General features: G+C 44.5%; 1 protein-coding gene across 1 annotated transcript in view; it reads right to left on the bottom strand.

Annotated features, from left to right (window-relative positions):
* Positions 1–14,154: 14,154 nt before the first annotated feature.
* LOC143299588 (sialin-like) overlaps positions 14,155–16,527 on the bottom strand; it is a 31,557-nt gene continuing 29,184 nt past the window's right edge. Inside the window, exon 11 of the mRNA XM_076612875.1 lies at positions 14,155–14,513. Coding sequence (XP_076468990.1) covers positions 14,220–14,513 — 294 coding nt within the window. The 3' untranslated portion in view covers positions 14,155–14,219. The remainder of the gene's footprint in view (positions 14,514–16,527) is intronic.

Genomic DNA, 16,527 nt, shown 5'->3' with positions numbered 1-16,527 from the left:
CCTGCCTCACAAGCGCGTTGGGTTTTGTTGCTGGTCAGGCATCAATCTGCCAAGCAGATTGCAACGTAGCGAATACGGATTTGTCCGAACGCTGTGACGCCTTGAGAAACTGACAATGAAAAGCACGCGCCGGCAAAGGTCAAGGGTTAAAAGAAGTGAAAGCAACAACAAAACCACGTGCGTTCTGGTTGTACATACAACGCTGAGGTCGGTGGACATGGCGAGGTGCACATACACAACCCCCTGTCATGTAATACCTATGTCTATGAATGCCCCGCTGTTATTGTACAGTCTTTATTGATCACAGTCATCAGATCGAGGACGCCGAACATAGTGTACAAAACGACTCGAGTCTTTTTTCAAACTTTTTCAACCCCCCCCCCCCCCAACTCCCCTGCACTGCCCCCTTCAACCTTTTTCCACTTCCAGCTTCCCCATCACATATCCCTCTCTCTCTCAACCCCCTGTCTCTCTCTCTCTCTCAGTCCCAATCTGTATCTTTCTATATGACTCTCTCTCTCTCTCCCTCTGTGTGTGTGTGTGTGTGTGTGTGTGCATGTGCGTCTTTTCAAACTTCTTCAACCCCCTTCAACATTTTTCTACTTCCAGCTTCCCCATCACATATCTCTCTCTTTCTCACCCCCCTGTCTCTCTCTCTCCCTCAGTCCCACTCTTTACCTTTTGTATATGACTGTGTGTGTGTGTGTGTGTGTGTGTGTGTGTCCAATCTCTTGCACATCTACCTTACTTTTCTCACAATGCTCACAAAAAAATTTGAAAATTGCGTAACTACTCACACAGTCGTTCTAACACACACACACACACACACACACACACACACACACACACACACACACACACACATATATATATATATATATATATATATAACACCGAACTGAACATAATGCATTTTCCCACGTGTTTTTGTTCGTGTCTGATTCAAAGCACCGCGTTACGTCTTGCAATAGAAGGAAGTTCATTTCTGATTTTCAAAAGCCCTACTATTTATGGGGCACTTTGAGTGGTTGCAGACCTCAAGCTTAAGTCACAGCAAATCCGGTCCAGACGGGAAAAATAAAAAATCCAAAAAAAATCTGTGGACTGTTTTTACTCTTGAAGAAAGGTATCATTTCTAAGTCTAAGTCGGACTTGATGACAGTGGATTGTTCTGTTTCTGATATATATAAAAAAGAAGTGTTGACCCGAAGCATTTGGATAATTATAATTATGCTTTACGAACTCTTTATTATTATTATTATTATAATCATAATCATTTTTTGTTGTTGTTGTCGTGGCAACAGTGATATATTCTGTGTGATTTTGCGACGATGGAAAGCCTCGGAATCCGATATATATATATATATATATATATATATATCCATTTTTTTAAAATTAAGTCTCGACTACATGACCACAATGACATATTCTGACTGACCCTCCCAATGGCCCGCCCTCAATCCCCCATCGCCATCCTCCCTAACCTCCACCCCCACCCCTCTCTAACTACAGCGGTTGTAGCCGAAAAGAAAGCGCTACCAGGGAGAAAAAAACAACAACAAAAAAAGAAACACCACTCACTATGGGAGTATTGTTTTCCTCGGTAGCACAAAAAAAACCCACTCCCAATTCCCAGGAAAATTACACTGCGCCTGGGAAATAAATACTATGGTAAAACACACACACAAAACTAAAATAAAAACAAAAACAAAACAAAACAAAAAACAACCAACCCTGCCATACACTGTTATAGTGTGTGTGTGTGTGTGTGAGAGAGAGAGAGAGAGAGAGAGAGAGAGAGAGTTGTTGTTTTTTTGGAGTGTCGTTTTGCTTTTTTTTTGTGGTGGTTATTATTTTCCTGGAAGTCTTCCCCGCCCCCCCCCCCCCAACCACCACCCCCCCACCCCGCCCCCACCCTACACCGGTCACCTGACGTCACGTCATGCTGGGACGAGCGCGCGGAGGGGGGTGATGGAGGCACGCAGCAAGCAAGCAAGCCAGCCTGGTGTTTTGTCCCTTGTTTGGCTCTCCCGCGAAGCCAGCGCTTAGCTCCGTCCCCCAGATACTCTCATATCGGAACTGGCCCCTCCGAGACCAATTAAAAGTTTCCAATCCTTTGTTTTCCACCCCCGACCCCCTCCCACCCACCCCTCCTCCCCCGCCGCCCCCACCCCCTCACCCCCAGGGGGGGCTTTTGAGGAAAACCCGTTCCGTGTTTTAGTTACAGTCACCACAGGCCGCGGGAAGCTGAGATGCCGATTGTGTGGACCGCCTATTCGTTTGGATTAAAAGAAGAAAAAAAAAAAGAAAAAAAAAAAGTAACTTCGAAGTGGAACGAACATCTGAGAGATGCCCTGGGTCATTTTGACTTGATGACGGGCTGCAATAGCCGAATGGTAAAAAAACAACAACAACAACAAAAAAAAAACCTAAAAAAAAACAAACCCCACAACAAAAACAAAAACAAAAAACAACGTTTGAAGTTTTAGGGTCCAGGGTTCGATCTCCGGCTATCGGTACCTAATGGGTTAACAGTGCAGAGATTATTCCAACCTACCCCCCCACCCCCGTAAAACATATGTACACACCTGTTAGTGTTTTGCTCCCGTTTTTGGGAAAAAAAAAAAAAAAAAAACACGCAAAAGATCAAATGCGCAAGATTTTTTTTTTATTTTTTTAAAATTTTTTTAACATCCATTTCAGCGTTCTGACAGCTATGGAAACGCGAACATAAACAGAAAGCACGCCTCCGAAAACGTAGTATGGCTACCTCAACGGCGGGGTAAAAGCGGTTATACACGTGAAAGCACGCGAAAGCACGTGAAAGCCTCGTGCGTGCGAGTGAACGTGGGAGTTGCATCCTACGAACGGCAAAAAACCAGAAAGACTGAACAAATGTTTGATGAAACAAACGATCGCACCCTCCCCCTCTCTAAAACAATTCCCAACGAGAGAGAGAGAGAGAGAGGGGGGAGAGAGAGAGAGAGAGAGAGAGAGAACTCGAGGAACATTTTAATGACTAGGCCATTTTGCCCGTGTCAAGGGGGTGGGGTCAGGGGATCGAAAGGTAGAGAGTTCAGAGACAATTATACAGACAGTATGAAACACAAATCACGACGAGAGAGAGAGAGAGAGAGAGAGACATAATAATAATAATGATAATAATAATGGATACTTATATAGCACACTATCCAGAAATCTGCTCTAAGTGCTTTACAAAAACGCTTTTGTTAACATAAAACATTATATCTATGTTGCATACACACACCAAAATGTGAATACACACACACACACACACACACACACACACACACACACACACACACACTGCATACATACATTTTAACATACATGTGTATCTAACAGCTACCCTAACACATACGCACACATAGGCAGGCACAAACTTACATAAACACACGCACACACAATACACATTCATATACATGCATGTAGCTATGTACACATACATATGTATACACACATAGTCAAGCACAGCCAACGCAAAGGAAGTGGACCTGCCACAATTGAACTTATTGCTGAGGGAAAAGGTGAGTTTTGAGACGAGATTTAAAAGATGCGACATACAGACAGACAGAGACAGAGAGAGAGAGAGAGAGAGAGAGAGAGAGAGAGAGAGAGAGAGAGAGACATACAGACAGACAGAGACAGAGAGAGAGAGAGACATACAGACAGACAGAGACAGAGAGAGAGACATACAGACAGAGACAGAGAGAGAGAGAGAGAGACATACAGACAGACAGAGACAGAGAGAGAGAGAGAGAGAGAGAGAGAGAGACATACAGACAGAGACAGAGAGAGACATACAGACAGAGACAGAGAGAGAGAGAGACATACAGACAGACAGAGACAGAGAGAGAGAGAGAGAGAGAGACATACAGACAGAGACAGAGAGAGAGAGAGAGAGACAGACAGACAGAGACAGAGAGAGAGAGAGAGAGAGAGAGACATACAGAGAGAGAGACACACACAGAGAGAGAGAGAGAGAGAGAGAGAGAGAGAGACATACAGACAGACAGAGAGAGAGACAGAGAGAGAGACAGAGAGAGAGACAGATATGGGTCTAGTGACAGAGTGGCTTTGCTGCATTGTCTGAAACGGGACTTCTTGACAAAAACGGAAGCTTGTAGATTAAGCGGGTCATGCCCTTCCTTCCTCAGCCAATCAATCAGCAGAAAGTATCTCCGATGAACTGATAATGTTTCTGCGCACAGCTTCAGGGGAAAAAAAGAAAAGAAAAAAAAAAAGCAAGAAAAGAAAAGAAAAAAAAAAGAGCAAAACTGGAAATTTTCATTTTCGGGCAAAACTAAAACAATTCATCGACAGCGATTCGAAGTCTTATCGTTGGGAATGGGTGAATAAGTATGTATCGATAATCCCAGCCAAAGTGGATTCATATCCGAAATCCGCGTTTTTAAAACTGACAGATAGATGGAGCTTAGGAGAAGCTGAGAAAGACTTCGTTCAGTTCTGGACTGGCATGGCATTTGGGGCATGGCTTGGGAAGCAGCAGAAGAAAAAGTCTGAAGAATGATTCCGGGTTCAGACTCGAACCCAGACAGAAAAAAAAAAAAAAAAAAAAAAAATCACCGTTTCCATACGATACGGGGACAGTAGGCTAAATCCCGCAGCTTGTGTGTGTGTGTCTCTCTCTCTATGGAAGTGCTAGGAATTCCAGCTGCTCGGGGGTATCAGGAAAGGTACCCGGGGTGTAATTAAACACCAGACGGCGCCGGGTCAGGAACCACTCAATCACTGTCCTCTCCTCCCCCCCCCCCCCCCCTTCCCCGACCCGGCTTCTGGCAAAAACCTTGTTCCAACATCACCCGGCACGCGACCACAAAACACTTCGCCTGTATCAAACGCACATACCCTACGCCCCCCCCCCCTTCCCAACCCCTCCTCCCCCCCCCCCCCACCCCCCCCTAGCCCTTGAGGCCTCCTTTGGGCAAATTCAATTTGTATGCCCAAGTAGTGCTTTTTTCCGCCCACTGAAGTGAGGCGCGCGTGCACAAAGGGGGACATAACTGGGTTGGTGCACACGTCAGCTTGTTAAGGGGCACGTGAGGGCAGGTGCTCGCGAGCTCCGTGCTGTGGTTGGAGAGTGGGTGGGTTGGTCTGTTCTTTGGAGCTGAAGTCTGGAGAGAGGGGTGTGGGGGGGCTGGGGAGGGGGTTGGAGGGTGGGGGTGGATCAAGTGACGGGCTCAAAGAACGGCTATCGGAGGGTGGTGATTGGGGCCCAAAGACAACACTCAGATTAAGCCATTATTGTTTCTCTGCCCGGTGACCGAGTAATGTCTTTGGGAGGAGGGGAGGGGAGGCGGGGGAGGGGGCGTGGGGGGAGAGGAATGATGCCGAACGCTGCAGGCGGGGGACTTGAGAGTTTGAATGGACCAGAGAGACTGAAAGGTGGCCAGAATTCTTTTCTATGGTGTGTCCATCTGTCAATCATTATTAACACGGTCATTCATTTCGCAATGGGTTTTGTTCGGGTTGTTGTTGTTCTTGCAAAAAAAACGATGGATTGATGTTTTGAAAAACAGGAATTCATACCCCCCCCCTCCTCCCCTCCCACATACACCTCCTTCAATACCCCAATGCCCATCATCAAAATGTTTATTTCTTATTTCAGTTCCACTTATTAAATGCAGAATATTATACACCATTTCCTTTCCTTAGTTCCCCCCCCCCCTTTTTTTTAAAGTGGTTTTCAAATGGTCGAAATCACACGCAATTTAATTAATGCTCTATTTTTGAACAGACGGAATTTTTTTTTTAACAGACGGAAATTGTTTCTAGAGTGGATGGGGGATTAGAAACGCTGGAGAAAGTAAATGTTTTATAAAACAATGATCAGCTAAATGCACGAGAATATTAAACCCCCCCCACAAAAAACAAAAAAAGAACAAAAAACACCACACTAATGTGGATTGTACGTATCCAAATCATAATGATTGTCATTTTTTTTCTTTTTTACCTGCGCTTGTGTTTCATGATTAATTCTTGAAATATAATAGATCCATTGGCAAATTGCTTTGAATCAAATAGGTATGTATACCTATATCCAAATCATAATGATTGTCATTTTTTTCTTTTTCACCTGCGCTTGTGTTTCATGATCAATTCTTGAAATATAATAGATCCACTGGCAAATTGCTTTGAATCAAACAGGTATATATACCTATTGGATGGAAGCTATTAAAGATTAATTCACTGTGCAGTCTCCCGGTTATGTAGTTATCAATACCAATCTAGGAGAAAGGCACTTACTCGAGATCGCCTGTGGACATTTTTCACTTTGGTGGTTAAACAAAATCACGTGCGGGCATAAGAGGACAAAAAAAAAAAAAAAAAAAAAAAAAGAAAAAGAAAAAGAGGGGGGGGGGGGGGGGGGGGGGGGGGGGGGGATCTAGGGGTTTTTTGTTTGTTTGTTTGGAAACGGTTCCGAAAGATGGTTGAAAATTGCTTCAGCTGAGCCAAATAAACACCAAACCAGGACATCTGTATAAACATGTTGACGGTCATTTGATTGGAGTGTTTTTTGAAACCCTTGTCCCCCCCCCCCCCCCCCCCCACCATCCCCTCAAGAAAAAAACATCCGGTGAACGACAAAATTCTGAAGCAAGCAAACACGTACACGGACATCAAAATATACACCAGGTTATAACGTCTTTTTTTCATATGTTTACATTGCAGACTCTTAAAAAAAAAAAAAAAAAAATCTTTATAGGACAGTAATATTTCAATTGTAAGGATCCAGTCAATCAAAGGTTCTCCACGTGATCACATTGTTTACAAACATGCAAATAAACACATGTAGCTATAAGAACCAAAGTGTTTACACATATACTCATCATTATTCATTCGGACCACAGCTGTCAACACACACACACACACACCCCATTAAAGGGCAGCTACTTGCTCCGAGAATTAAGTCAGTTTTGTGAACTTATCTCCCTTGCATCGTTTTTAACCACAAACGTTTTGCTCGTATTACCATGTCATTATTTTATAGCAATTTATGTTTTAAAAAAGAAAAAAAGAAAAAAAAAAAAGGAGGAATATCGACGAATAACCATCACCATGACCATAGAGATTTTGTATTAGTTTGAAAATTTCAGAATGACAACTTACCTCGACATGCGCCAAGGTCCATCATTCTCTCAACGACCTCGGTGGGTAACTTCGGTGAAATAAATGATTTGCCTTGCCTTGCCTTGCCTGCCCTCTGACGTGCACAAACGTTCACACACACAAACGCATCCGCCCTGGTCACCTCATCATTCATGCACGCATGCACACAGATTGAGTGCGCGGTTATTCACGTGAAAAATCACAATGTGAATGACTGAACAGGGTGTTAGTGTACAATTTGTATTTGTATTGTTTTTTTATCACAACAGATTTCTCTGTGTGAAATTCGGGCTGCTCTCCCCAGGGAGAGCGCGTCGCTACACTACAGCGCCACTAATTTTTTTTGTATTTTTTCCTGCGTGCAGTTTTACTTGTTTTTCCTATTGAAGTGGATTTTTCTACAGAATTTTGCCAGGAACAACCCTTTTGTTGCCGTGGGTTCTTTTACGTGCGCTAAATGCATGCTGCACACGGGACCTCGGTTTATCGTCTCATCCGAATGACTAGCGTCCAGACCACCACTCAAGGTCTAGTGGAGGGGGAGAAAATATCGGCGGCTGAGCCGTGATTCGAACCAGCGCGCTCAGATTCTCTCGTTTCCTAGGCGGACGCGTTACCTCTAGGCCATCACTCCACTGTGCATTTGTGTTTATTCATTCATTTTGTTTAATCATTTCTTTATATTTTCACAAACCCACGCAGTCCCCCAGAGTATGACCACCATGTTGGGCTTCTGCTAAAGTCATGCACATGCTCTGTTATTATTATTCGGAAGTTTGGCTGCCGTCCATCAAGTTCATCACAATCGTCCGGCAGTTCCACGACGGCATGATGGTCAAAGTTCTGGATGACGGAGACGAGTCAGAGGCCTTCCCAGTGACAAACGGCATCAAACAAGGCTGCGTTCTCACCCCGACTCTGTTCAGAATGGTATTCTCTGCCATACTAACAGATGCTTTCCGTGTGTGCGAAGAAGGAATCCATGTCAGGTACAGGACTGACGGGAGATTGTTCAACCTCAGGCACTTGCAGGCTGTTACAAAGGTGAAAGAGACTGTCATCAGAGACTTACTGTTTGCTGATGACTGTGCACTCAACACCAGCACAGAGCAGAAGATGCAGTGTGAAATGGAGTGCTTCTCACAAGCCTGCGACAACTTCGATCTCACCATCAGCACTAAAAAGACAAGTATGTACCAGCCTGCCCCAGGAAGGTCATACCAGAAGCCGCGCATCACAGTGAAGGGGCAGAATTTTCAGGTTGTCGACAACTTCACCTACCTGGGCAGCACACTCTCTCGCGCAGTGAACAACAGGATCGCCAAAGCCAGCGCCGCCTTTGGCAGACGCCGTGAGAAAGTCTGGGAGTGGAGAGGACTCAGAGCAACCACCAAGCTGGTCTACTGTGCAGTGGTCCTTGCCACACTATTTTACGCCTGTGAGACCTGAACTGTCTACAGGAGACACGCCAAACAGCTCAATCGCTTCCACCTGAGTTATCCCCGCAGACTCCTCCATATCAGGTGGCAGGACAAAGTCCCCGACACGGAAGTCCTGGAATGAACTGGCCTCTGCAGCATCTACACCCTCCTGCAGAAAGCCAAAGCCAGGTGGGCTGAACATCATGGTCAGAATGCCAGACAGCCGACTGCCTAAGCAGCTGCTGTACGGAGAACTGTGTCAGGGAAAGCGCTCAGTTGGAGGGCAGAAGAAACGCTACAAAGACAGCCTCAAAGCGTCCTTCAAAGACCTGGACGTCGACATCAACACGTGGGAGACGCTTGCTGAGGACCGTCTAGCTTCGCGCAGCAAGATCACCACAGGAGTCCATCAGTCACCTCCGGTCCCACAGCCACCGATCTTCCATCGGATTCTTGAAGCCATGGTCATTTGCTCCTTTATGTTTTGTTTTTTAAGTAGAGTGATGGCCTAGAGGTAACGCGTCCGCCAAGGAAGCGAGAGAATCTGAGCGCGCTGGTTCGAATCACGGCTCAACCGCCGATATTTTCTCCCCCTCCACTACACCTTGAGTGTGCAGCATCTACTTAGCGCACGTAAAAGAACCCACGGCAACAAAAGCGTTGTTCCTGGCAAAGTTCTGTAGAAAAATCCACTTCCATAGGAAAAACAAAAAAAAACTGCACGCAGGAAAAATTACAAAAAAATGGGTGGCACTGTAGTATAGCCACGCGCTCTCCCTGGGGAGAGCAGCCCGAATTTCACACAGAGAAATATGTTGTGATAAAAAGAAATACAAATACAAATCTTCGAATCCGAAGGACGAATGTCATTATCACTGTTAATACATCTTTTTTTAATCCGATTGTAAATCACAAGTGCATTCAAAGGCTCGTCACTCACACCAATCTCTCAGCCCGAAGTCGAGTCAAACATATTGTTATGTTTTGTTTTTAAAGTTGATGTGGTGTTGCATAATTATATGGATCAGTCCGCTCGCATTGGCACCTCCTTAAAACTGAAATTAGAACTGTGCACACATGTTGTTAATGACTTGAAGGGAGTGTTCATTTCAGTTTCAGTTTCAAGGTATAGAATAAAATAGAATAGAATAGAATATGTCTTTATTACCAAGTGTACCAGGGTCACAAAGAATATTGGGGAGGGTGGGGGGATAGTACATAACAAGGTTCGAATATAAATCGAAAATCATACACAAACACATATACAGTAGAAATTAGGATACATACAAGTGCATATCAATATAAAAACTTGTGCATACTCACACATGCACGCACTGCACACACACACACACACATACACCCTCTCTCTCTCTCACACACACGTATCGAAGGGAGCGTACCGTTCCGTACACGCAACATATTTAAAAACCAATAACAAAAATAAATAAATGATAAAAAAAAGAACGTCCCTTACACCACTTCTGCTTATCTAAAAAAAACAACCCCTCTGGACACTCGCTTCTTACAGCAGGGTGTATTGCCACCAGGCCCAGTGATGCCAACCCCTGTCAGGTTGTTTGTAGGAACAATCAGGAAATTTGGTAGGAACATTTTGAATTAATTTTGATAGCAACACTGGGACTCCGAGCTACATCAGCAAACGTACATTTTGTATTTGTATTTCTCATTTTATCACAACAGATTTCCCTGTGTGAAATTCGGGCTGCCCTCCCCAGGGAGAGCGCGTCGCTACACTACAGCGCCACCCTTTTTTTTTTTTTCCCCTGCGTGCAGTTTTATTTGTTTTTCCTACCGAAGTGGATTTTTCTACAGAATTTCGCCAGGAACAACCCTTTTGTTGCCGTGGGTTCTTTTACGTGCGCTAAGTGCATGCTGCACACGGGACCTCGGTTTATCGTCTCATCCGAATGACTAGCGTCCAGACCACCACTCAAGGTCTAGTGGAGGGGGAGAAAATATCGACGGCTGAGCCGTGATTCGAACCAGCGCGCTCAGATTCTCTGGCTTCCTAGGCGGACGCGTTACCTCCAGGCCGTCACTCCATTTTACCTACAAGGCATACAAACACTTGGGCCAGCCTGCAACACGGTGTAAACTGCTTATCAGAGGTTGTCTCTAGTTGTTAATGTTAACTGTTAATGTCGAATCCGCACACAGTACAAGCATGTGAGTTCCCCAAATGGAGCGACGCACGGATATTTTTCAGTGTACGTTTGGTGAAACTTCTGTTCCCGCCGCCGCTTTCTTTACAGCTGACACATCTGTGGCACTGTGTCGCTTCCCTGGTCTTCGTTGGCCTTGTTCCCCACAATCGGAATCTATGGCTGACTTCTGTCTCGAGCCGCTTGCTCCTTCCTTGCACTCCATAACTTAAGCGGAATGATGGCCTAGAGGTAACGCGTCCGCCTAGGAAGCGAGAGAATCTGAGCGCGCTGGTTCGAATCACGGCTCAGCCGCCGATATTTTCTCCCCCTCCACTAGACCTTGAGTGGTGGTCTGGATGCTAGTTATTCGGATGAGACGATAAACTGAGGTCCCGTGTGCAGCATGCACTTAGCGCACGTAAAAGAACCCACGGCAACAAAAGGGTTGTTCCTGGCAAAATTCCGTAGAAAAATCCACTTCGATAGGAAAAGAACAAATAAAACTGCACGCAGGAGAAAATACAATAAAAAAAAGAAAAAAAGAAAAAAAAAGGGTGGCGCTGTCGTGTAGCGACGCATCTCCCTGGGGAGAGCAGCCCGAATTTATTTCACACAGAGAAATCTGTTGTGATAAAAGAAATACAAATACAAATAATCTACCAGGCACGGACGCGGTTTGACCGAGACGAACTTGATTTTGCAACATTCTCTCTTGTTCGGACAAACGATCAAGCTGATTGGTCCACTCAATGCTGTTTCAATGTAAACACGCACGCGATTAGCTGAGTATCATCATGGGAGACCAAGGTTAGTAGTGACTGCCCTGGCCTCGTATTCGATAGGTCTAGAGCGTCTGGGTAATGCTACAAATAGGAAAGCATGTGACTAATCTATGCAATCAAAAAATAAACTCCTCGGAACAATTTTGACGTTGGCGTAACGTCGGAACAAACTGAGATCGAGCGTAATAAAAAATACGGCGAAATTGCAACAGTTGCCATCTCTGCAGGCAACCGCTGTTTAATTTGGTTTAAATTCCGCGATTTGATATTATCATTTATCATTGTGTCTTTAGAATCACACCAGTTGTTCATTTGGTCAGTCAGTGAGGTAGACGGGTAAGCTTATCAAAAAAACAAACAAACAAACAAACAAAAAAGACAACAAAAAATCCCCAACATCACACTATGTGAACAGACTTCCAATCAAAGCGCCCCCCCCCCCCCTCCCCCAACACACACATACACACGCGCATACAGACAATCACAAAATACATATACACAGACAGACTCACACACACGAGGCACTAACAAGAATGTTACACTGTGTTGGACTTGGACAGGAGGGTAGCGTGGTGGGTGGTGGATGGTTAATACCACCCCCATTCCCCCCCACCACCACCACAAATAACACCCCTCCACAAAACACATCAAAGTGCGCATGCATGCACACCCACCCCCGCCCCCTCCCCATTCCACCTCTTAGTCTTCCAACACACCCATCTGATCAAAGGTGAGGTACTTGTATCTTGGCAGTCGTTTCAATCATCATTATCATCATCATCATCATTATTAATGTTATGGCCTTCGTAGTGTTTATGTGGTGCATCATGCTTCCTATTCCACTGTGACTGTCACTGTTGCCGGGTTGATGGCTTTCTTAGTATTGACTGTGTTCTGCTAAGTTGGGCCCTTTTTTTACTTTCTCATTTCTGTTGTTGTACACGTATGTGCGCATACAGATGCATGGACTTGAATACACAAAAATATACGCGAGCACGCGCACACACACACACACACACACACACACAATGTCAGCACAGTGTTTAAAATATTTGATGCCAAAGTGAAACCAATTCTGATGCATGGGTCTGAAAAAAAAATGATGATGATGAGAGAGTTCACGTCAAGATTTGTAAAATGATTTTAGGTGTCGGAAAGGATGTTAAAAACAGTATCTTCTTCTTCTTCTGCGTTCACTCGTATGCACACGAGTGGCCTTTTACGTGAATGACCGTTTTTAACCCCGCCATGTAGGCACCCATACTCCGTTTTCGGGGGTGTGCATGCTGGGTATGTTCTTGTTTCCATAACCCACCGAACGCTGACATGGATTACAAGATCTTTAACGTGCGTATTTGATCTTCTGCTTGCATATACACACGAAGGGGGTTCAGGCACTAGCAGGTCTGCACATATGTTGACCTGGGAGATCGTAAAAATCTCCACCCTTTACCCACCAGGCGCCGTCACCGTGATTCGAACCCGGGACCCTCAGATTGACAGTCCAACGCTTTAACCACTCGGTTATTGCGCCCGTCAAAAAAAACAAACAACAAAAAAAAACAACCCACAAAAACCCCAGTATCGATCTGGGTCAATGCAGCAGAACCCCGGTACACACCGACGCCTTTATCAGAGTGATTAGATACTGGAGCAGACTTGCTGCCATGCCAGAGTACAGGTACCTCACCAGTGCTGCTGGATTCTGCTTCAACATGACTCAGCAGGCAGAGGGAAATGGGTGGTGAGTGACTCACGTCAGATCTCTTTTATGCTCACATGGATTGGGCCATGTATGCGTGGGAAATGCAAAATGCTGGTGATATTTCATAGTTCATCAATGCACACTCAAAACACGTCTTTGTGATTTCTTATCGTCAGAACTGGCATATCTCACTCGTTTTCACTTCCATTCCAGATTATCTGAACTTTTCGTCCTGAGAGTTGCAGGGCAAATTACGTTGGCCTTTTGACGTCTTATCAACATCGCCGTGTACTCTGCCTTTTACAGCGCAACAAATTGTCTTTGGCATTGCGTTTCTCGCTTTGGGAAACCATTATTGAACCCGTTCTGTGTCCAGCGTGACAGATAGGAAATTGAAAACTTATGCCATTTTTTGCTCGTCAGTCCCAGATATGAATCATTTCGTAAAATATACATTCCCCTGTATTATTACCAGATTCCCTTCAAAGTCTAAATTCCAGTTGCTCTGCTCAAATTTGTCGGATAATAGGATCATTAGATTAGGAATTCACATTAACGAATACATAAAGATCAGATCTGTATGACTGCGATTTTACTTCCGACAATTTTTCAAAATGTATTCTGATGTATATTGTGTGTGCTTGAATACCAAACCACCTGGAACGCCCCATGGTTGCTACTGTCACATGTTCATATTGTTCACACGGGTCAAATGGCCTGTAAAAACTGAATAGATATTTTTGTATTTGTACTGTATTTTGAATTTGTATTTTGTACACACACATACACTTTCTCTATCCCTCTTTCTCCCTCGTCTGATTAATAATAATAATAATAATAAAAACAAAACAAAAATAAGAACCCGACCCACCCACCCTCATCACCACCCCACCACCAAAAAAAAAAAACAAACAAAAAAATAACAACAAAAAAAACCCACCCACGATATGAACACACCAAAGAATGCTTTCAGGCAACACAACCACGAGGTTTCTCATGTCTTTTCCGGCGGAAGTAGAACACTGCCGTTTGTTGTCGCCCTTTCCTCGCTGCCCTCGCCAGTCGGCAGTAAATGCTCCGACACTGCACCGTCCTCACGCAGAGGGGGGTCTTTTTTTCCGCCCAGGGGTAGCTCCTCTGGGGGGAGGCTGCCCACCTCCACCTCCAGCCCCGTGTCACGTGCCCAGTCCTGCACGTGGCCGCGCGCGCACAGCAGGAAAACCACGCCCCCTGTTGTGCTGACGCCAGCCACGATGTACAGCACTCTCTGCCACTCCTCTCGAGTTTTCTGCAAAAGCAACAACGTAGAAACAAATGATCGAGACCTGATTTTGCACGACCAGGCTTGAATTTCAAGACTTGTATGTCATACCTCGACGGCCGCAATAGCCGAATGGTTAAAGCGTTGGACTTTCAATCTGAGGGTCTCGGGTTCGAATTACGGTGACGGCGCCTGGTGGGTAAAGGGTGGAGACTTTTTCCGATCTCCCAAGTCAACATCTGTGCAGACCTGCTAGTGCCTGAACCCCCTTCGTGTGTATACGCAAGCAAAAGATCAAATACGCACGTTAAAGATCCTGTAATCCATGTCAGCGTTCGGTGGGTTATGGAAACAAGTACATACCCAGCATGCACCCCCCCGAAAGCGGAGTATGGCTGCCTACATGGCGGGGTAAAAACGGTCATGCACGTAAACGCCCACTCGTGTATATACGAGTGAACGTGGGAGTTGCAGCCCACGAACAAAGAAGAAGAAGTATGTCATGCCTACCATTTCAGCTTCCAGACGGTGTCAAAGCCTGCGGACTGACTTATCCATATATGCGACACCTCATCTGCTGTATAATGGGAAGGGGGGAAAAAAATGAGCAAAAGTACAAATGACCGCCGGAGACCTGATTTTGAACAAGACAGGCAAGGCTTTCATGACTACGTCCGATACCTACCGTTTTAGTGTCTGTTTCAAGGTAGTGTCAAATCCTGCAAACTGATCCACATACGCTACACCAAATCTGCTGTATAATGGAAAAATATATATATATATATAATAATAATATAAAAAAAAGCGACGACAAACAGAAGTATTGACGATCGAGACATGACTTGAACAAGAGAGGCAAGGCTTTCAAGACTGGCATGCAACACCTACAATTTCAGTTTCAGTTTCAAGGAAGTCTCAAAGCATGTGAAGAGATCCATAACAATATACACTATGCCACATCTGCTTTGAAAACAATAACACAAACAAACAAACAAGAGAGGCAAGGCCTTCAAGACTCACTTGTGATAAATTAAGTCCCCTAGCATTAATAACAGAGTAATTTCCCTTCTTTTACTATCTGCATCAAAACGTTTGCAAAATAAATAAAAATTCCATGCTTAGCAAAAGAAGTTCCTGTTTGAACAAAAAATGATAATAATGACTCCTCTTGTTGTTGTGTCAGAATAAGAGGTCAAAGTGCCAAGTTTAGAGAATACAAAAAATATAAATATAACAGTAAATGAAGTTTGCATATAATTAGGCTTCTTTTTAAAAAAAAATTTTGTGCCTATCCCAAAGGTGCAATATTGTTTTAATCAAGATGACTGGAAAGAACTGAATTTTCCCTATTTTTATGCCAAATTTGGTGTCAATTGACAAAGTATTTGCAGAGAAAATGTCAGTGTTAAAGTTTACCACGGACACACAGACACACGGACACAGACACACAGACAGACAACCGAACACCCGGTTAAAACATAGACTCACTTTTGTTCACACAAGTGAGTCAAAAAGGAGCAGATTCCTGGCCTGGACACAACACCCTGGTCATGTCCTGTGTGTGGAGTCAACCCTCAGTGTGTATGTAAAACAGATAAAATTCAACAAGTAAATGTACGTTAAATTATCACACAATGGGAGAAAAACGTGGAAGGCTGATTCTTCTCGTTGGTTTACTATCTGTTCACCACAACATAAGAGTTTTAGACACGCAAGCATTCACTTATATCAGTGCACACACACACACACACACACACAATCACTCACACGCACACACACACTCAATCACTCACACACACACACACACGCCCGTACACACACACACACACACACATGCACGCAAACACACCCGTACACACACACCATGGCTGTCTAATGGGTTCGTACGCTTCACATGCAAACAAAAAGTGGTATTCGTTTTCGGTAGAATTTGTTTTACATACTAGGCGAGAGAGAGAGAGAGAGAGAGAGAGAGAGAGAGAGAGAGAGAGAGAGAATGTTTTTACTGACGGTAAAAGAACAAACTGTAAAGTGCAATTTC

This window comes from Babylonia areolata, chromosome 25 (assembly GCF_041734735.1).
Source record: "Babylonia areolata isolate BAREFJ2019XMU chromosome 25, ASM4173473v1, whole genome shotgun sequence".
Classification (NCBI taxonomy): Eukaryota; Metazoa; Mollusca; class Gastropoda; order Neogastropoda; family Buccinidae; genus Babylonia; species Babylonia areolata.
This window is presented reverse-complemented; position numbering and strand designations above follow the sequence as displayed.